The sequence below is a fragment of the Monodon monoceros genome, unplaced genomic scaffold (assembly GCF_005190385.1).
Source record: "Monodon monoceros isolate NGI ecotype Baffin Bay Population unplaced genomic scaffold, NGI_Narwhal_1 Super_Scaffold_22, whole genome shotgun sequence".
NCBI classification, from domain to species: domain Eukaryota; kingdom Metazoa; phylum Chordata; class Mammalia; order Artiodactyla; family Monodontidae; genus Monodon; species Monodon monoceros.
This window is the reverse complement of record NW_021703779.1, coordinates 89,758,175-89,780,087: the sequence shown is the minus strand read 5'-3', so window position 1 is coordinate 89,780,087 and position 21,913 is coordinate 89,758,175. Positions and strand designations below refer to the sequence as shown.

At 37.5% G+C, this 21,913-nt stretch overlaps 1 protein-coding gene across 2 annotated transcripts in view; it reads right to left on the bottom strand.

Annotated features, from left to right (window-relative positions):
* The window catches only part of RNF128 (ring finger protein 128), a 97,974-nt gene that overhangs the window by 5,922 nt on the left and 70,139 nt on the right, over window positions 1-21,913 (bottom strand). For both annotated transcript variants that reach the window (XM_029239861.1, XM_029239860.1), the window contains exons 3-6: window positions 8,818-8,889; window positions 4,790-4,872; window positions 3,804-3,900; window positions 2,839-3,007 (exon numbers count right to left, since the gene is read on the bottom strand). In XM_029239861.1, coding sequence (XP_029095694.1) covers window positions 2,839-3,007; window positions 3,804-3,900; window positions 4,790-4,872; window positions 8,818-8,889 — 421 coding nt within the window. The remainder of the gene's footprint in view (window positions 1-2,838; window positions 3,008-3,803; window positions 3,901-4,789; window positions 4,873-8,817; window positions 8,890-21,913) is intronic.

Sequence of the window (21,913 nt, the reverse complement as noted above, 5' to 3'; positions counted from 1 at the left end):
CTTAAAAAAAAAAGCCAAATTCATAGAAACAGAGTGGAATGGTGGTTTCAAGAGGCTGGAAGGTGGGGGAAATGGGGAAATGTTCGTCAAAGGGTACAAGTTTCCAGTTATAAGATAAATAATTTCTGGGGAATCTAACATATAGATGGTGACTACAGTTAACAATACTGTATTAAATACTTGAAAGTTGCTAAGAGAGTAGATCTTAAATGTTCTCACCACACACACACACAAAATTCGTAATTATGTGAGATGATGGATTTAACTAATCTTACTCTGATTATATGTCAAGTATATTTCAATAAAACTGGGGAAAAATGAGAAAAGAGGAAATGCAATGTGGGATCCTAGGACAGAAAAAGGACATTAATGGGCCAAGTGGTGAAATTTGAGTAAGATCAGTTTAGTTAATAACATTTTATCATTTAATTTCCTGATTTTGATAATTGTATATGGTTATATAAGATGTTAACATTTGGAGAAGTTTAGTGACGGGTATATAGGCATCCTTTTTACTGTTTTTGAAACATTTTTATAGTCAGGCTGAAATTATTTCAAAATTAAAAAATAACCTGTGCTTGGGCCCCACATCTCATGGATTCTGATTTAACAATTCTGGGGTAAAGCCCAGGCATTAGTAATGTTTAAAGTTTCTATGGGTGATTCTAATGTACAGCCAGGGTTAAGAACTAGGGCCCTTATTCGGTGGTTCCCAAAGTGTGGTCCCTGGACAAGCAGTATCAGTATCACCTGTAAACTTCTTAGAAATGAAAATTCTCAGGGCCCACCCCGGACCAACTGAGTCAGAAACTGGTGGTTGCCCCTCTGTTTTAACAAGCCCTCCAGGTGACTCAATGTATGCTTATGTTTGAAAATCAGTGCTCTGATAAAATTCAGCACAATGATGGAACACACAGGCATGAACTAATCAATTGTATGTTTACAAAGTTATTTAAATCACAACTATCACCATAATAATCAATGGTTAATAGGCATAATGCCCAAACTATTAATATATAATCATAGATAAAATTAATCTATTCTATGTGGTCACTCATTCAACACTTAATTTGAGTATTTACTATGTGGCAGGCAGTCTGTGCTAGGTGCTTGGGTATACGATAGTGAATAATAAGACACTGTCCCTACCCAAAGGGACTTTTTAAGGTTTTAATACAATTCAGTGCAATAAATGCAATGATAGAAGTTCTACCGAACTAGACAGTCCTAGACAGTAGGACCACACAGGTGAGTCAAAGGAAGCTTCTCAAAGGGGAGCAAGTTTTAAAGGAGGAACAGGAGTTGGACTGGGCTTCCCCAATTTCTTGGGGGAGGAAGAGTAGAAGGAATGGGCAGAGAGAAGATAGTGGCTCAAACTATGACTGTTGAATTAAGGCTGGAAATTAGGGGATGGTTTAGAGGAAAAATGATATTGAATCAGTAGGAAGGGGAGAGGGAAGGATCTAGGATCTACCTAAGTTTCTGGTTTGACACACCCGGGTAGGTGTTACTACCATTCATGGAGATAAAGAATACAGGAGAAGGAACAGGGATCATCATTTTATTTGCTTCGCAAATTCTCTGCAAAAACTGTTCTGCCTTCTACCCTCCCACACAAGAATAGAACACAAAAAAAGTAGGTTGGGACTTTTTTCTTTTTTTAAACTGGTCTGACAATAAACTGAATTATCCCATACACTCAGGCCTCCCGTATGGCAGGCAAGAATTCTACCACTGAACCACCAATGCTGCTAAACTGAATTATCCCATACACTGTCCTTTATCTTCACTGAATTCTATTACCACACAGTTACAGGAACCAAAAATTCATCTGGGGCAAATAGACAATGATTATCTATTATAGGTAGAACAAAGCACAGATTATTAAGATTCTTATGACTACTTTGTACTCTAGGAAATGTCCAAAGATTAGATTACAACATGAGGTTTGCGTTTGCATGATGGTATTCCTCGTGACTTCTGTAGAAATGGTATCTATGGAACTGATAAGCCTACCAAGGACAAAGGTTCATGTCATAGGAAGCTGAAACTTTTACAAGTCATCTTGACATTTCATTTTCCTTCTACTTTTATGCCAGAATTAGGTTATCTCAAAATGAGGATAGAGGAAAAACTATCAAACCAACAAAAACCATGAAAAAGGTGGAAGTTAAAGAAAGGGAAAGTAATTTGTATATGGGTTTTCTCTAAGGAAAAAAGTAACAGAATTCCCTAAAATCTCTCTACTGGTATGACATTACTAAGTTGCTAATACTGATTCACATGAATTTTGAAATTAATACATTCAATTTTACTTTCTACAGTTTGTTCACTTCATGGCAAATAATCAACAGGTGGCAGCACATCATTCTTAAACACAGTTTCTGATCTGTGCAAAAAATGCGTTCTGGAGAAGTTGTGTATAAATCAAGCTTTTGGAAATTAAATTCTGTTTTATAATTCCAGGAATTCTTTATCTTAAGTTCTGATTGATATGCAATAAACAATGGCTTCTAAAGTTGAAAAGTTTCTCCCTTAGCCTAAGTTAATAAGCCAACACTTAAATGCATTGGAGAGAAGCTTTCCAATAAAAAAATCTTTTTCTTCTGTGAATAATCCCCACTCTTAATGCATTTCATCTGTTTCAGGTACATTTGAATGTGTATATTAAGTTAAGGTAGGGGTGCATCCTGCATTGCATCATTGTTACTAGAAAAAACCTGGAATGTGTTAATGGATGAATAGAATAAATGCTAAAAAGCAGGAGTACTCTGCCTGGTGTCTAATCCCCAATGGATCATTTGTGGGGCACTCATTGCCCCTCAGCATGGTGCTTACTTGCTGACTGCACATGTTCCTCCAAAGGCGGTTCATCTGCGCCCTGAACTGAAGCATATCCCGATGATGCAGTTTCACTGCGATTATCCTCTTCATGAGGAGAGGCACTATTGGATGCTTCGTTGGATGCCGGAACTTGTAAAGACACTGATCCATCTTCAACATCCACCTGCGGAAAGCATTTAAACACATTAAGAGGCTCTCAGAGTATACGTTTTTCCTTGACGTATCATTACAAAGTTTCTTCATAGGTGACTTATTAGAGCAATGCTTCTTAACCTTTTAAACCTACAATCCATTTTTGATGATCACAAAAATTTCTTGCAGGTCCCAGCCAGAGCAGTTGGAGTAATTGGGTCCAATGGGGTGAAAGATGTTACAGGCAGATTGTCATCAATATCTGACATGTTTATCTGGGTGAACACTTCATAATATAATGCCTGATACAAGGAAGGCACTCAAAAAACATTCCTATGCTGTCCCCTAGGGGTTTTGAGAATCACTGTCGTCTGTATATCTCCTCAAGTCAGGAAGAGTTTGTTGAGCTTGACTTTCTGTTGTGTGTACTGTGAAATAGGTAGGTTTTTTTTTTCATTTACGAAATATAACTTAATATTTATTATACTCTCTCAAACTTTACATGCTCAGTTAACAACAAGTTTGATTGCTATGCAATAGTAAGAGAGTAAAAAACAGCAAGGGGTATCAGAAGTCAGTTGGGGTCATCACTTCCAATTCTGACCAAATAATAAGTACATTTGAGGAGAGGGAAGAAGGAGGAAAATGGAGGTGGTCCAACATGGTACTTCTCTGTCACTATGATGTAAGTAGGTCCAATTTTTGGTATAAACCGTAAGTCTAGCACATTATGTAGCTAAAAAATAAGGATTTTTTTCCTGAAAGCCCAGATATATAAATAACACACTGCTTAAGTTCCTTCGTATAAATAGTTTAGCAATATTTACCTCAATTCCCAAAGCTTTGAGTATGTCACATTTGCACATGGGGCAAGTCCTGTGTTCTAATAGCCATGGGTCAACACATGTCTTATGGAAAATATGGCTAATGAAGGAAAAGAACACATATTTTGGTTATCAGTTGTGAACTAGCAACACTTTGCCTAATATACTAATGGGTTACCCTATAAGTTTACTTAGTCTTTTAACGGATGCCTTTTTTTTTCCTTTTAAACACACTATTACAGAAACAAAATTTGGAAATTTCCTAATACGGTACTTTTAAATATAGCCTCATTACTCTAGCTTCATAAAAACTATTTTCAATACCACTTACTTGAAAAATTGCTAAGATGTTACCTGACCTAAGGTTTTGTTCAGTAATTCGGATCTTAATTATTTTGTTATTCCCTAACTATAAAATAGTACAGTTAGTCATTCTCAATAATATAGTACAATAAAGTATTGAGTGTAACATAATTCCGATACTTTAGGCAATGTGATAAGTTCCAAGAATGCCACTATTTAATAGCTAAAAGGAAGAGTGTTAAGAACAACTTCCGGGAGAGGGATAGTAAAAAGCTAAAGAATGAAGACTTCCAAATAGGTGCTCATAAGCTGATTTTATTTTTTTCTCAATAGGATTGGTAGAATTATTTTGAATTAAATAATCCAGTACCACACACACACACAGACACACACACACAGACACACACACACACAATTAAATAAACAGTGATGCTGGCTAGGTTCTTAAGTCTTTTACGGAACTAGTTTCCAAATTGTACCAGATTATGGAAATATTGTATAATTAGCCTTATACCACTTCTAATGACATTAAAAATAAAGCAATCACCTATATTTAAATGAAAAGAAGTTAAAAATAAACACTTTCTTTACATCAAATTGGAAACATTCGAAATAGTTTCCCCCACTACAATCATTTTTGTAAGTCAGCTATTCTTATTGACGACATAAAAGAAAATCAAACTTACTTGCAGGTTAAGATGCGCACCAAATCATTAGGTTTATATAGTTCAATACACACAGCGCAACTATCTCCATCAGGGCCAATTTCCTAAGAGCAAATAGTTATTGTTATTCAGATGGATAAGAAAAATACATTAAACTACAGAGCAAAATCAGAATATACATGTATTTAATATATTACATAAATTCCTACAGAAGAAGGAGCATCACATCACTAAAACGACTGTTTCAATAAGCAGTTTAAAATTATCTAGACTTAATTGGAATCTAAAAAAAGAGTCAAACTCATAGAAAGAGTGAGTAGAAAAGTAGTTTCCACGGTCTGAGGAATGGGGGAAATAGGGAGAAGTTAATAAAAGGGTACAAACTTTCAACTATAAGATGAATAAGGTCTGAAGATCTAATGTAAAACATGGTGACTACAGTCAATAACACTGTGTATTATGTAATTGAAGTTGGAAAATAAAATAAAATATTTAGACTTTAAAAAGTAAAAGAAAGGGGCTTCCCTGGTGGTGCAGTGGTTGAGAGTCTGCCTGCCGATGCAGGGGACACGGGTTCGTGCCCTGGTCTGGGAGGATCCCACATGCCGCGGAGCGGCTGGGCCCGTGAGCCATGGCTGCTGAGCCTGCGCTCCACGACGGAAGAGGCCACAGCAGTGAGAGGCCCGCAAACCGCAAAAAAAAAAAAAAAAAAAAAAAAGAATCCACTTGCCAATGCAGGGGACACGGGTTCGTGCCCTGGTCTGGGAAGATCCCCCATGCTGCGGAGCAGCTAAGCCCATGTACCACAACTACTGAGCTTGAGCTCTAGAGCCCGCGAGACACAACTACTGAAGCCCGCACACCTAGACAACTAGAGAAAGCCCACGCACAGCAACAAAGACCCAACGCAGCCAAAAATAATAAATAAATAATTTTTTTAAAAAAAAGTAAAAGAAGGAAGTTCCTTGGTGGCCTAGTGGTTAGGATTCCGGGCTTTCACTGCTGTGGCCCGGATTCAATCCCTCATTGGGGAACTGAGATCTTGCAAAGCCACTAGGTGCAGCCAAAATAAGTAAGTAAGTATATAAGTGAGTGAGTAAGTGAGTAAGTAAATAAATAAATAAACAAACAAATAAAGTAAAAGAATAAAGTCCTGCAAAGCCACTCAGTGCAGCCAAAACAAACAAACAAATAAATAAATAAAGTAAAAGAATAAAGTCAACCAAAGAGGAACAGTACAAAGAGAAACATGTAGCACTGATTTAAACCTCTTCCTGGTTTTAGAATTTACACAATGCCACAAGTTCTATGGCTACGTTTTTCCATTAAAATAAATTAAGGTATAAGTCACATGCAATAAAATTCACTCTAAATGTTGAGTATACAGTTTTTCAAGTTTGGAGAAACATGCAGTCACTTAATCACCACCATAGTCAAGATACAGGATAGTCCTGTTACCCCAACAACTTCCTCTATACCACTTAGTAATTAACCCCTCCTTTTATCACTATCTTCTGCCACCCACTTATCTGTTTTTCAGTGCCTGTAGTTTTGGCTTTTCCAGAATATCTTATACGTGGGACTGTGCCTTATATAGCCTTTGAGTCTGCCTTCTTTCACTTAACGTAATGCATTTGTGATTCATCCATGTTGTTGTATGTATCAGTAGGATTCCCCCCTTTTTATTGCTAAATAGTATCCCATGCTATAGATGTACCACAGTTTTTTTTATCCATTCAACACTTGAAGGACATTTGGGTTCTTTCCAGTTTCTGGTAATTATCAGTAAAGCTGCCATGAACAATTGTGAACAAATTTTTATGTGAATGAGTAAACATCTAGCAGTGAGATTGCTGGGTTCTTTTGAGAGTGTATATTTGACTTCATAAAGAACTGCCATTCACTCTGCTGTACAGCAGAAACTAATACAACATTGTAAAGCAACTATACTCCAATAATTAATTTATACATACACACACACACACACACAGAACTGCCAAACTGTTTTCAAAACTGGCTGTACATTGCATTCTCACCAGAAAATGCATGAGAGTTCCAGTTGTCCCACATCTGGTCAGCTCTTGGTCTTAGCCATTCTAATAAATGTGCTGTGGGTATCGCATTGTGGTTTTAATGTGTATTTCCCTAATGACTAATGATGTTTAGCATCATTTTATGTGCTTTTTTGCCAGCCATATACTTCTTTGGTAAAATGTCTGCTTTGACCATTTTTCCACTAATAGCTAATAGCTTTTTTTTTTTTTTTTTTTTTTTTGCAGTACGCGGGCCTCTCACTGTTGTGGCCTCTCCCGTTGCGGAGCACAGGCTCCGGACGCGCAGGCTCAGCGGCCATGGCTCACGGGCCCAGCCGCTCCGCGGCATGTGGGATCTTCCCGGACTGGGGCACGAACCCGTGTCCCCTGCCTCGGCAGGCATACTCTCAACGACTGTGCCACCAGGGAAGCCCATTAATAGCTTTTATAGCATCTGCCTTCTGTCTGTTCTCTTCTTGAGTTTTGAGAGTTCTTTATATATTCTGAATACAGTCCTCTATCAGATATGTGATTTGCAAATATTTTCTCCCAGTCTGTGGCTCGTCTTTTCAGTTTCTTAACAGAGTCTTTCAAAGAGCAAAAGCTCTTAATTTTAACAAATTTCTCTTTTTTCTTTAATGGACTTGTTTTTGGTATCATATCTAAGTAATCTTTGCCTAACCCAAGCTACAAAGATATTTTTCTCCAAAGTTTTCTTCTAAAATTTCATAGTTCTAGGTTTTATATTTAAGTCTGTGATCCATTTCAAGTTAATTTTTGCAGAGGGTATAAAGTATGGATTGAGGTTCATTTTTTTTTTGTCTATGGATATTCAGTCATTGCGTATGGAGAGCCAACAATTGGCTGCCCTTTCTTCTTTGAATTGCTTTTGCACCTTTGTCGAAAATCAATCGACCATTTATGTGTGGGTCTATTTCTGGACTGTCTCTTCTGTTTCAAAGATCTAAAGGTCCATCCTTTCCCTAATACCATGCTTTCTTGACTACTGTAGCTTTAAAATAATTCTGCAACTCAGAAAACGTGAGTCATCCAAATTTGTTTTTCATCAAAATTGTTTTGGTTATTCTAGTTCTTTTGCTTTTCCAAATAAACTTAGAGTCAACTTGTCAATTCCTACAAAAGATGCAACTAGGATTTTGATTGAAACTGCATTGAATCTACAGATCAGTTTGGGGAGGAAGTGACATCTTGACGACAGTCTTCTAACCCATGAACATGGTATATCCCTCCATTTCTTTAGGTCTTCTTTGATTTCTTTCTTTCATTATGTTTTGCCCTTTTCAGCATATAGATCTTGTACATATTTTGTAAGATTTATACCTAAGTATATAATGGTTTTGGTGCTATTATAAATGGTATTTTTTATTTCAATAAGTTCTGTAGCTATATTTTTATTGTAGTACAAACTTCCATAGCTATTTTTTGATACGTGTTTTATACATCAATGGTAGTTTTCAATTGTGCTAAATCTGAAAATGGATGTTCAAGTAGAGTTGTACTGAAGCACTGTAGTAATTTCTTGTTGCTGTAACAAATTACAATAACTTAGTGGCTTAAAATGACACAAACTTATACTCTTACCGTTATTGCTCATGGCCCCTTTCTTGCATCACTGCAACCTCTTGCTTCCATTGTCACATCTCCTACTGCACTGTAGTCAAATCTCCCCTTTCCTCCCTCTTATAAAGACATTGTGATTATACTTAGGATCCACCTGGATAATCCAGGATAATCTCCCCATCTCAAGATCCTTAACTTAATCACATCTGCAAAGTACTTTTTGCCATATAAGGTAACATTTACAGGTTCTAGGGATTAGGACCTAGATGTCTTTGGGGGCCATTATTCAGCCTACCTCCAGCATCAAATAAATTAAAAAATCAATAAGATTTATAAATTCCAATGAAAATCACACTTTGGAAGAACATTTAGCTTTTAACAATGGCTTGGTAGCACTGCTTTAAAACAAATAGCATTTACAAGTCATAAATGCACCTTGTCTCCTTGTTTCAGTGTGCGGAGTTGAAGCCTTCCAATAGCTTTTTTGGCGTCTGCCTTTAATTGTCTCTGTAATAAAAAAAATAGCAGGTATTAGAAAAAGTATTTTTAAAAGAAATATGATAAAAAAAGGTAGAGAGGATTAATAAATATTTATGAGGTAAAAGTCAATGTCTAAGTAAATTTTAAAAGATAAAATTTAATTAGCCATAATAAATGCCCATTTATCTGATACCAAGCAGGGTTTTTTTAAATTACTGAAACCTTATGTTTCCCTACCTTCTTAAACAGCAGCTTTGGGGCCACAACGGTAAAGCTATGCGTCCCTATTCCAAATGGATTCGGATGCTATGAATTTTCAAAGCAATTTTCCTATTTTCAAAAGCCCAGAGGACCTTAAGTTACATCTTTTCCAATTTCTTTTTTGAATCGTGTCTTGTTTGGTAGAAAGTGCATTGGATGCAAATGGACCTAGCTTCAAAATCTGACTTTGTCACTTACTAAATGAATAATCCTGGACAAGTCATTAAATCTTTGAGCTTGTTTACTCATCTATAAAATGAGGATAATACCAATCCTTACAGTGTTATTTGGTATTAGGGAAAAAAATTGCTGTTTATAACCACTACTGCCTTGTAAGGAGGGTGGATTCTGAGAGTGGTAAGCCTTTTTTTTGTTTCACTGAACATATACCTAGATGAGTCTGGATATGCAAAGGCAAGTCCATGGCTCATTTAGGGACCAAAGACTAAAATATTACATACATATCTATATCTATCTATGTGTGTGTATATATATATATGTGTATATATATGTGTGTATATATATGTGTGTATATATATATGTGTGTATATATATATATATTCAAATATATATATTTGAATCAGAAGTGAGGTTAAGGTGTAGGGGGAAATTTAAAAGGTGAGGGAAAAGTGAGAAAGAGAGGAATCAATGAGAGACTATCCCTCTGTGTGGGATGAACTGGCCAGAGGAAAAATCTCCCAGGTGGTATGAGATATTTGGTGTTAATTTGAAATTATTTGTGATGCCACAATTAACCTTCCTTCTATTTCAGTAAAATCTACCACATACACGAATGCCTCAAGTGAAGATATTATATGTGTAAATTGAAGAAGAGGCTAGGTTTCACACCTGGGTGAATGCTGTATGGAATAGAGAGATAGCATGTGCAGCATGGCAAGATGATAAGCAATCTTCCTATTTTGTACTGTAAAATGAACAAACTTATAGAAATTCAGCAGAAAGTAGCTGCTCAGAACCAGAGGTCTTGTGAGGATGTCAACAACTTCCTCATCCCCCTGTATGTACCTCCATCCCCAGCAGGGAGACACCTAGGTGACATTGAGGTTACATGAAAATTAGAGATAACGTTAAGTAAAGTATCCAGCATAATGTCTGGCTGATAGCAGACACTCAATAAAATGTTTATTAAATGAAAATATAAAGTACTATTTATTCATCAATTAGCATTACAGATTTATACATATCTGTAGCAAATATATTTTGGAAGGGAATAATCCATGGGTGTAGATATGTGAGGAAATTCCTTAATGCCCAAACCTGCCTCCTATAAGATATCATTTTGTGAAACGTATTTGGCTCGATGCCAAGGACATTACTGCCAAAATATTTCTTTGCTGGCATAGTAGCAGCAGAAACTTCTCAGATTGTTACCTGACTGGCAAATATAGCTCACAGAAACAGTTAATAGGAAGGCCTAGCTCTCAGAAGGAAAGAGGCATTAATCGAAGCCCTTTCACTCTCTCTTTGAGACTTAATCATGGATTTCACTCACAAGGCGAATTTTATGATGGTACTTAATTTTTTAAATAAACTTATTTATTTTATTTATTTTATTTCTTGGCTATGTTGGGTCTTCATTGCTGCGCGCGGGCTTTCTCTAGTTGTGGCAAGCGGAGGCTACTCTTCGTTGTGGTGCACGGGCTTCTCATTGAGGTGGCTTCTCTTGTTGCGGAGCATGGGCTCTAGGCACGTGGGCTCAGTACTTGTAGCTCGCGGGTTCTAGAGCGCAGGCTCAGTAGTTGTGGCGCACAGGCTTAGTTGCCCCACGGCATGTGGGATCTTCCCAGACCAGGGCTTGAACCCGTGTTCATGCATTGGCAGGCAGATTCTTAACCACTGCGCCACCAGGGAAGCATGGTACTTCATTTTGAGCTTAAATATTTTCCCTTCTGTCACTTGCATCACAAGTAAATAATAGGGTGACAGTGAAAGGAGACACACTTAGGATCTTTAGAGCTGGAAAACTCTTAGAGTTCACCTAGCCTGAGATCTTATCTGACAGATAAGGAAACTGATGCCCAAAGAGAAAGAATGCTGTGCTCAAAATCTCAGAGTTGGTTAGTGTCAGTCCCACTGAAGCCCAGAGTTTGGGAACACTTAACTCTCACTTCAAGGTAGCCATCTTTTGTTTACTGTGGCTTGGAGCAGGAAGCTAGTACTACTTCCTTACATTTATATAGTTATTTTATAATTATTTTTGATATATATTACCTCATTTAATCCTCACAACAATCCCCTAAAGGAGAGGATATTTCCATTTTAACGTTGAGCAAGTGGAGGCTTGGAAGAGTAAAATAACTTGTCCAAAAGGGCATGCAGCCTCTGAATGATAGGGCTGGTACTGGAAGTCTGCTCTTCGTATTCCAAGATTCCATTACGATACAACCATCCAAAACTTTCTGAAGTTTTTCCAACTCCTGGATTCTACGGTCTGTCAAATTGTGGCCAGTCCTTACAGTGAACAGCCAGTAGGCCCACAGGATTCTGGCCCTGGCCTAGATTTCCAAACATCACTACTTTCTTTTCCTATAAAGCATGAGCTATTTCAACACGAAGATGAAAAAAATGCAAATGATACAAAAATAGAGCCAACAAGAGAAAACTGGGCAAGGAAAAAATGTAGTTGATAAGAAGTCTTTGACAATCATTTTGCAACCTGTCTTTAGAGCACTTCTGATTTAGGTTTAAGTAACAAGCTCTATGACACAACTGGGGAAATGCACTCACAAGGAAGTAATACATCTCTAGTGTATTTACCTGATTATATCTATATAGTCTGATTTCTCATTACGAAATATAAATGCATGAGTCTCCAGTGCTAGTGTTCATCAATTCATCAGGGATGAATGCTAACTATACAACTTTGATTATATCCAAGACTAATGCAACTTAATTTGAGAGATGGGATTGAACACAAACTTTAAATGTAATGTCCAAGTCTGTGTGAATGAGAAAAGTGGAACTTAAGACCAGAAGATCCAAAAAAAAAAAAAAAAAAAACCAGAAGATCCTAAGCAAGGGACTTGATTATGAAGCAGCCGTAGAATTTTAAAAAATCCTTTAAAGGGCAATTTGAATATTTCCAATAACTCTTACCAAGCTTTTATAAAGAAAAGACATTTCTTTCAATATGGAGGAGCGACATGTGGTTTTGTTAAGAAGCACAAACTGTATTTTTAGAACCTGAATAAAGGTCACTTTTAAAACTGCCATCAGTACTCAAACTATTTCACTGTCACACTGATAGCAGAAGTTCCCAAGATGCAACCATTCCTCTAAAAACTGACATATGAGAACAAAATTAAGACCAAGTAGTTTATATTAAATATATGTTTGGGTAATTTTGTTTAAGTCAAACTTCTGGCTTTAACATTTAAAGAGAATACGCCCCAATGCAAACTTTAATTTATATTTGATTCCTTAAAAAACAGAACTTCAAGAGTATATCTACTTTGTTACACAAATTACTTTGGACTCCTTTTCAGTACCTCTCCACCATATCAGAATTCTCCCCTACCCTATAAATTCCAATAGCACATTGTTTCTACCTCTTATATTCTGTAGTTGTATTATTCATGTGTCTTTTTCTCCTAGTAGATTGTGAGTAGGTGGAAGACTGGTCCTTAATCATTTTAAAAAAATTCCCATAATGCCTAGTAGTTGCTCAAAGAATAGCTTCTGAGTTTAGAAAAACAGATTTTCATGATTTTCTCATCTAAGTTTGACTCATTAAAAGCTTCTATTCTATCAAATCTGGGAAAATAAAGGTTTAGAGAACATGTATTGGGCCCCTGCCATGCGTCAGGTTTAACCCTAAGCTTTTTACATGTGTCATCTTGTTTAAACATTAACAACCTTATGGAATAGGTATTTTAATATCCAAATTTTATGGACAAGAAAAGGTTCTGAAGCTTGACTAAAGTCCAGGCAGCTGGTTAGTTGCAGAGCTGCTATTCAATTCAAGCCCAGGTTCTATGTGGCTTTAAAGCCCATGATCTCTCCACTATAGCACACTTCCTCCACTGTGTAACAGCAAAGAAGCCTTTAAAGGGCTTCACATTCCTTGTGAAGAAGATAAATGAAAGAAATAAGAAAAAAACCCCTCAAAGTCAGCTATTATCCAATCTTCAAATCCTTCCTCAACTGGCTACTTACTGTGATTTGGGGATCTCTTATATATATATATATTTTAATAAATTTATTTTTGGCTGTGTTGGGTCTTCGTTGCTGTGCGTGGGCTTTCTCTAGTTGCAGCGAGCGGGGGCTACTCTTTGTTGTAGCACGCGGGCTCAGTAGCTGTGGCTCGCAGGCTCTAGAACTCAGGCTGAGTAGTTGTGGCACACGGGCTTATTTGCTCCGCATCACGTGGGATCTTCCCGGACCAGGGCTCGAACCCGTGTCTCCTGCATTGGCAGGTGGATTCTTAACCACTGCGCCACCAGGGAAGCCCTGGGGAGCTCTTTTAAACAGGTATTTTATATCAATAGACTCTACCCACCTCTCCCCAATCCTAAGAGATACCTGGTCTAAGAATATTTGGCAGAGTAGAAGATTGATTCAAAGCATCTTGGTTTTTCGCCAATTTTCTTAACAGAAGCTTAATGCCATTAGTCTATTCAAAAGCTGGGATGGTTCTAGTCACTGAAGAATTTCAGCTGTATAGTTGTTTTGTTTCTGAGTGACACTTTAAGTGGACTGAAAATGAAGAGTCAGGTCAATTCTTACCCTATATTACAATGTTCAATTTTTAAATTACAGTGAACTCAAAGATATTTTACCTAGTTCATCTGTGAATTTATATCAAACTAAGTAAAATAAATGTTTTAGTCTGGTTATTTGTCACCTGGGTTTTGGTCCCACGGCATTCAGCTTTTAGTTTAACTGAAACCCACATGAATAACACTAGGCACGTAGTCAAACCTAATTACTTGATGGTGGGGGGAGGGAGCGGATTGGGGTATGTAAAAGCAAGAAAAGAGGGTAGATATAAGCAAACTATATTTCCCTGTTCTTAAGTCACCACTTTTTTTAAACATTTATTTTTGGCTTCGTTGGGTCTTCGTTGCTGTGCACAGGCTTTCTCTAGTTGCATTGAGTGTGGGCTACTCTTTGTTGCGGTGTGCGGGCTTCTCATTGTGGTGGCTTCTCTTGTTGTGGAGCACGGGCTCTAGGCACGCGGGATTCAGTAGTTATGGCGCGTGGGCTTAGGTGCTCCGCGACATGTGGGATCTTCCTGGCCCAGGGCTTGAACCCAGGTCCCCTGCATTGGCAGGCAGATTCTTAACCACTGCGCCACCAGGAAAGTCCCTCACCACTTTTTTAAAATAAAAATTTTCATAAAAATTTGGCTCGGAATTTATAAAACAGAATACTTAAAATCAAGGATTATAGTAAGAGGATTCTTTTCTTCAGATACATTCCTGTGAACAAAATCAAAGTTTGAGTGATGTGGCTGTTTAGATATATGAGAACTGAGAGAAATCTACTTTTTTCCCCAGCAAAAACCTAGGCATGGAATCACTGTATTGTACACCTGAAACTAATATAATACTGTATGTCAATTATACTTCAATTAAAAAAGATAAAGCCCCAAAAAACCTCTGTATAATATTTGAATGAGAGTATTCCTAAAGGAAAGAGGAGGTGCAGACTATAGAACAGCTTCCCATAAGTCTATGGAACTACAGAAATAGGAGTACAGACCACTTACACAAAGGTGATCCCTGTGAACAGCGTGAGGAAATGCACTGTGAGGAAGAGCAGTCAGAAAAGGGGGAATTTACCCTAAGAGATAGGTTATGACTCAGATTATAGCATTTTTCAAAGACAATCAAAACCTTTATTAGAGTAAGTGAATATTTTAAAAAAATCCCGACAGACCCATTTTAAGAGCTTCCTTTTGTCCAGTGAGAAAGTCAGAGAAAGACTATAAAACCAGGTCCTACTCAGACGAGAATTTGTTTAATCTGCTAAATTGGTTTAATAAGCCAAAGCAGTGGTTTTGTAAAGGGCTCTAAATCTCAAATTCAGGCAGGAACAGATACATACAAATGCACCAACTACAAATATGTATATATTGATACTGGTACAGCATGCAGACACCTGGTAAGTCTTCCAGTTAATTTCATATACTAGGACAGTAGAGAAAATTTAATGTAACCAGAAATGTTTCAGATAGTTTTTAGTCATGCTTTAAGTTCAAGGACAAATTTTAAGATATTAATGTAGCTAAGTTCTTCCTCATCTGAGACCACACAGGAGTGCTATCTCTTTGGCAGCAAAGTATAAGGACATGTGTTACATATCTCTGCCCAGGAAGCCAATTTGAGTCTCAGGATCTGAGGCTCAGATGGGGGACTGGTCACTAGATAATTCTGCTAGCAGTTGGCCATGCTGCTCCAAACTCAGGACCCCAACAACAAAACCAGGTGCATATTATTTATCCTGATTGTTGCTCCAGATGTGTATAACAAAATCATCAATCACTAACATAAAGAACACTTTGACTCATTTATTTTGTAACTGGAAGTCTGTACCTTTTAATCTCCCTCACCTATTTCTCTCCTCCCCCCACTGCCCCCCACCTCTGGCAACCACCTGTTTGCTCTCTGTATCTATGACTCTGTTTCTATTTGGTTATGTTTGTTCATTTGTTTTGTTCTTTAGAGTCCACATATAAGTGAAATCATACAGTATTTGTCTTTCTCTGCCTGACTTATTTCACTTAGCATAATATCTTCTAGATCCATTCATGTTGTCGCAAATGGTTAAGATTTCATTTTTTTATGGCTGAGTAATATTCCATTGTATACAGCGAGATAAAGAGGCACAAATTTCAGTTACAAAATAAATGAGTCACTGGTATGGAATGCACAGTGTGTGGAATACGGTCAATAATTATGTAATATCTTTTTATGGTAACAAATGACAACTAGACAATCATGGTGATCATTTTCAAATGCATAGAAATATTGAATCACTGTGTTACATACCAGGAACTAACATAGCGTTGTAGGTCAATTATATTTCAAAAACAAACAAACTTGGGACTTCCCTGGCCGTCCAATGGTTAAGACTCCGCGCTTCCACTGCAGGGGGCGCAGGTTCGATCCCTGGTCATGGAACTAAAATCCCACATGCCGCGTGGCGCAGGCAAAAACCAACCAAACAAACTTACAGAAAAAGAGATCAGATTTGTGACTACCAGAGGCAGATGGTGGGGGAAGGGGGAATTAGATGAAGGTAGTCAAAAGCTACAAACTTGCAATTATAAGATAAGTAAGTACTAGGGATATAATGTACAACATGACAAGTATAATTAACACTGCTATATATTATAAATGAAAGTTATTAAGAGAGTAACTCCCAGGAGTTCTCATCACAAGGGAAAAAATATTTTTTTCTATTTCTTTAATGTGTATCTACACGAGACGATGGATGTTCCCTAAACCTACTGTGTTAATCATTTCAGGATGTATGTAAGTCAAATCATTGTGTTGTACACCTTAAACTTATACAGTGCTATAAGTCAATTATATCTCAATAAAACTGGAAGAAAACAGAAAAGCAAACAAAACAAAACAAACAAAATAAAACCATTTGACGACCACATTCCCAGGGTTGGCCAAGGGCCAAGCATGGTTTCCTTGGAGACTTTCAAGGAGTAAGCAGCTAGACCTACTGTGTTGTCTCTTTCCTTACAATCTACTCTCTCTCTCAATCATGGTCTTTTTAACAACAAAACAGTCATTTTGGGCTTTTACAATTAGTACAGCATTTATATATAAGGTAAGCAAGAACAACATAACCATATCTAATACTTGCAGAAGGCAATGAAGGATGAAAATAGGCTCAAAGAAATAATTCTTCCAATCTATAAGACCATTTAAAACATCTTTATATTGATGTACCAATTTAATTATCTCTTTACTCCCTTGACCTATGGCCACTTGAACTTTGGGATAAACTTGTACAGAGCTATTTAAAGTAATGAACTATATCTAATTCTTCCTCAGGCCAGTCACTCTCCATTGGCATCACATCCTGGGGAGGTTTTAGTTCAGCTTCCCAATACATTTCATTATCATAAGATGTATTTATATAAGGCAGTTGAACCTTACCAACAATACCAGTATTACACCATATCACAGTATGGTTATGATACAGTTTCATCTGGTTACAAAAGAAGTCAGGAAGTATCACAGAAGTGTTTATTAAATCTTCCTAGAAGAAACTGTTCTTTGCCCACATACCAGATATTCTTATGGACAAGTGTTACCACCAGTGGTGATGATTCTGTCATTTCTAGGTTCCATGTTAGCTGAGGACAAAGTCAATCATTTGTCTCAACTCACACTATTATACAATTTTCCCATTGACTGTTGTGCAGAAAGGCTGTCTCCCTCCCATGGGGAATACATGGGTATCGTTCAGTATTATTCCTATTCCTATAACTCATCTTATTTTGGTCCATCCTTTGGGAGAGGTGAGTCAGCGATCAGCAATGTAAGTTACAATTTCACCCAGAAAGTTTGTGGCTCTGCATGTGTCTCAAAGATGCTCTTCCTGGGGCTTCCCTGGTGGCGCAGTGGTTGACAGTCTGCCTGCCAATGCAGGGGACACGGGTTCGAGCCCTGGTCTGGGAGGATCCCACATGCCGTGGAGCGACTGGGCCCGTGAGCCACAACTACTGAGCCTGCGCGTCTGGAGCCTGTGCCCCACAACAAGAGAGGCCGCGACAGTGAAAGGCCCGCACACCGCGATGAAGAGTGGTCCCCACTTGCCGCAACTAGGGAAAGCCCTCGCACAGAAACGAAGACCCAACACAGCCAAAAATATAAATAAATAAATAAATAAATTTATTTAAAAAAAAAAAGATGCTCTTCCTGAACTTCCATAACTAAAAATGTAAGGTCATTACCCCATGACTACTTGGGTCCCCATTTGGAGTAAAATAGTTAACAGACCCTGTTGTGTCAGAGTATACGCTCTTTCCAAGTGTTGAGTGCTAACATTCTCTAGCATTATGTATTGGGTCTGTGTGACCATATTACTAAGTTTTTATCAGCTTTCCAAGTGGATTCCCATTCTTTTCTCTGCTCTTGGAAGATGATTCCTACCAATCTATTTCAGAGAGTAACTTCTTTTCTTCTGAAAGACAGTTTTCATTAAAAGTAAATTCAGCTTGTTCCATTATATGAAGGCCAGCTTCTCTTTCACCTACAGCCCTGTTTTGTTTCACTGGCCAATGTTTAATCCAACACATACCTTGTTTCCACTGAGTACTGACTGCTTGAGTAAGGTTAAGGTACATGCACTATATCCCAAAAATGCTGGGTGTCTCATGCCAGAGCCAAGTGGATAATGGTGACTCCCAAACTCAGTTTAGTTTGAGCATGCCAGAAGGTTTTCCATAATCTTCATTGTCTTAGGTTAGGGTTGTTCCCAGTGAAGACATGAATCCACCATATAATGCCTAATATGTTATTTTCATTCACAACCCATTGATATTTTTCATCTTGTTTAAAAGATTTCTATCCACAAAAACAGGGATGATGTGTGTTCTGACACATCATACTACGGAATTTCAGGCATACGACCACTATATGATGTCCATTATAATTGGGCATTATGGTCATCAAAATTTATGGTTATACATTTATCAGTTTGCCTGACATTATCTACTATGTGTCATAATGGTTCAGAGGGAAGACACTCCTGAACATTCTAATGAATTTTAACAAAGGTAAATTTTCATTACTCAGTTTCAGTATTATTTTTACCAGCAAAATGGGTATAATGCAGTTAAATATTTAGTGATAGTTATAACCATCATATGCATCAAGCTTTATGTTTTAAAAATAAGAAGTCAGGAAAATTAAATAATATGTAAATGACATTTCAGCACTCTCAAGTATATACAAGCAAAAGCGATTATCAGTCATATATATAATCCTTTAGTCACCAAAGGATAAACAGATACAACCCATTAAGGAGTGGAAAATGCCCTCTCAAAAGCCTTCTCTAAAAGGTGAGAAGTTTTTAAATTTAATTTTATTTTTTTATACAGCAGGTTCTTATTAGTCATCAATTTTATACACATCAATGTATACATGTCAATCCCAATCGCCCAATTCATCACACCACCACCCCCACCCTGCCGCCACTTTCCCCTCTTGGTGTCCATACGTTTGTTCTCTACATCTGTGTCTCAATTTCTGCCCTGCAAAACGGTTCATCTGTACCCTTTTTCTAGGTTCCACATATACACGTTAATATACGATACTTGTTTTTCTCTTTCTGACGTACTTCACCCTGTATGACAGTCTCTAGATCCATCCACATCTCTACAAATGACCCAATTTCGTTCCTTTTTATGGCTGAGTAATATTCCATTGTATATATGTACCACATCTTCTTTATCCATTCATCTGTCAATGGGCATTTAGGTTGCTTCCATGAGCTGGCTATTGTAAATAGTGCTGCAATGAACATTGGGGTGCATGTGTCTTTTTGAATTATGGTTTTCTCTGGGTATATGCCCAGCAGTGAGATTGCTGGATCATTTGGTAATTCTATTTTTAGTTTTTTAAGGAACCTCCATACTGTTCTCCATAGTGGCTGTATCAATTTACATTCCCACCAAAAGTGCAAGAGGGTTCCCATTTCTCCACACCCACTCCAGCATTTGTTGTTTGTAGATTTTCTGATGATGCCCATTCTAACTGGTGTGAGGTGATACCTCATTGTAGTTTTGATTTGCATTTCTCTAATAATTAGTGATGTTGAGCAGTTTTTCATGTGCTTCTTGGCCATCTGTATGTCTTCTTTGGAGAAATGTCTATTTAGGTCTTCTGCCCATTTTTGGATTGGATTGTTTGTTTTTTTAATATTGAGCTGCATGAACTGTTTATATATTTTGGAGATTAATCCTTTGTCCTTTGATTCATTTGCAAATATTTTCGCCCATTCTGAGGGCTGTCTTTTCGTCTTGTTTATGGTTTCCTTTGCTGTGCAAAAGCTTTTAAGTTTCATTAGGTCCCATTTGTTTATTTTTGTTTTTATTTCCATTACTCTAGGAGGTGGATCAAAAAAGATCTTGCTGTGATTTATGTCAAACAGTGTTCTGCCTATGTTTCCCTCTAAGAGTTTTATAGCGTCTGGTCTTACATTTAGGTCTCTAATGCATTTGAGTTTATTTTTGTGTATGGTGTTAGGGAGTGTTCTAATTTCATTCTTTAACATGTAGCTGTCCAGTTTTACCAGCACCACTTATTGAAGAGGCTGTCTTTTCTCCACTGTATATCCTTGCCTCCTTTGTCATAGATTAGTTGACTATAGGTGGGTGGGTTTACCTCTGGGCTTTCAATCTTGTTCCATTGATCTATGTGTCTCTTTTTGTGCCACTACCATATTGTCTTGATTACTGTAGCTTGGTAGTATAGCGTGAAGTCAGGGAGTCTGATTCCTCCAGCTCGGATTTTCTCCCTCAAGACTGCTTTGGCTATTTGGGGTGTTTTGTGTCTCCATACAAATTTTAAGATTTTTTGTTCTAGTTCCGTAAAAAATGCCATTGGTAATTTGATAGGGATTGCATTGAATCTGTAGATTGCGTTGGATAGTATAATCATTTTCACAATATTGATTCTTCCAATCCAAGAACATGGTATATCTCTCCATCTGTTGGTATCATCTTTAATTTCTTTCATAAGTGTCTTATAGTTTTCTGCATACAGGTCTTTTGTCTCCCTAGGTAGGTTTATTCCTAGGTATTTTATTCTTTTTGTTGCAATGGTAAAAGGGATTGTTTCCTTAACTTCTCTTTCAGATTTTTCATCATTAGTGTATAGGATGCAAGAGATTTCTGTGCATTAATTTTCTATCCTGCAACTTTACCAAATTCATTGATTAGCCCTAGTAGTTTTCTGGTAGCATCTCTAGGATTCTCTATGTATAGTATCATGTCATCTGCACACACTGACAGTTTTGCTTCTTCTTTCCCAATTTGTATTCCTTTTATTTCCTTTTCTTCTCTGATTGCCGTGGCTAGGACTTCCAAAACTATGCTGAATAATAGTGGTGAGAGTGGACATCCTTGTCTTGTTCCTGATCTTAGAGGAAATGCTTTCAGTTTTTCACCATTGAGAATGATGTTTGCTGTGGACTTGTCGTATATGGCCTTTATTATGTTGAGGTAGTTTCCCTCTATGCCCACTTTCTGGAGAGTTTTTATCATAAATGGGTGTTGAATTTTGTCAAAAGCTTTTTCTGCATCTATTTAGATGATCATATGGTTTTTCTTCTTCCATTTGTTAATATGGTGTATCACATTGATTGACTTGCGTATATTGAAGAATCCTTGCATCCCTGGGATAAATCCCACTTGATCATGGTGTATGAGCCTTTTAATGTGTTGTTGGACTCTATTTGCTAGTATTTTGTTGAGGATTTTTCCATCTTCATTAACCAGTGACATTGGTCTGTAATTTTCTTTTTTTGTAGTATCTTTGTCTGGTTTCGGTATCAGGGTGATAGTGGCCTCATAGAATGAGTTTGGGAGCGTTCCTTCCTCTGCAGTTTTTCGGAAGAGTTTGAGAAGGATGGGTGTTAGCTCTTCTCTAAAGGTTTGATAGAATTCACCTGTGAAGCCATTTGGTCCTGGACATTTTTTTTTTTTTTTTTTTTGCGGTACACGGGCCTTTCACTGTTGTGGCCTCTTCCATTGTGGAGCACAGGCTCCACATGCGCAGGCTCAGCAGCCATGGCTCAC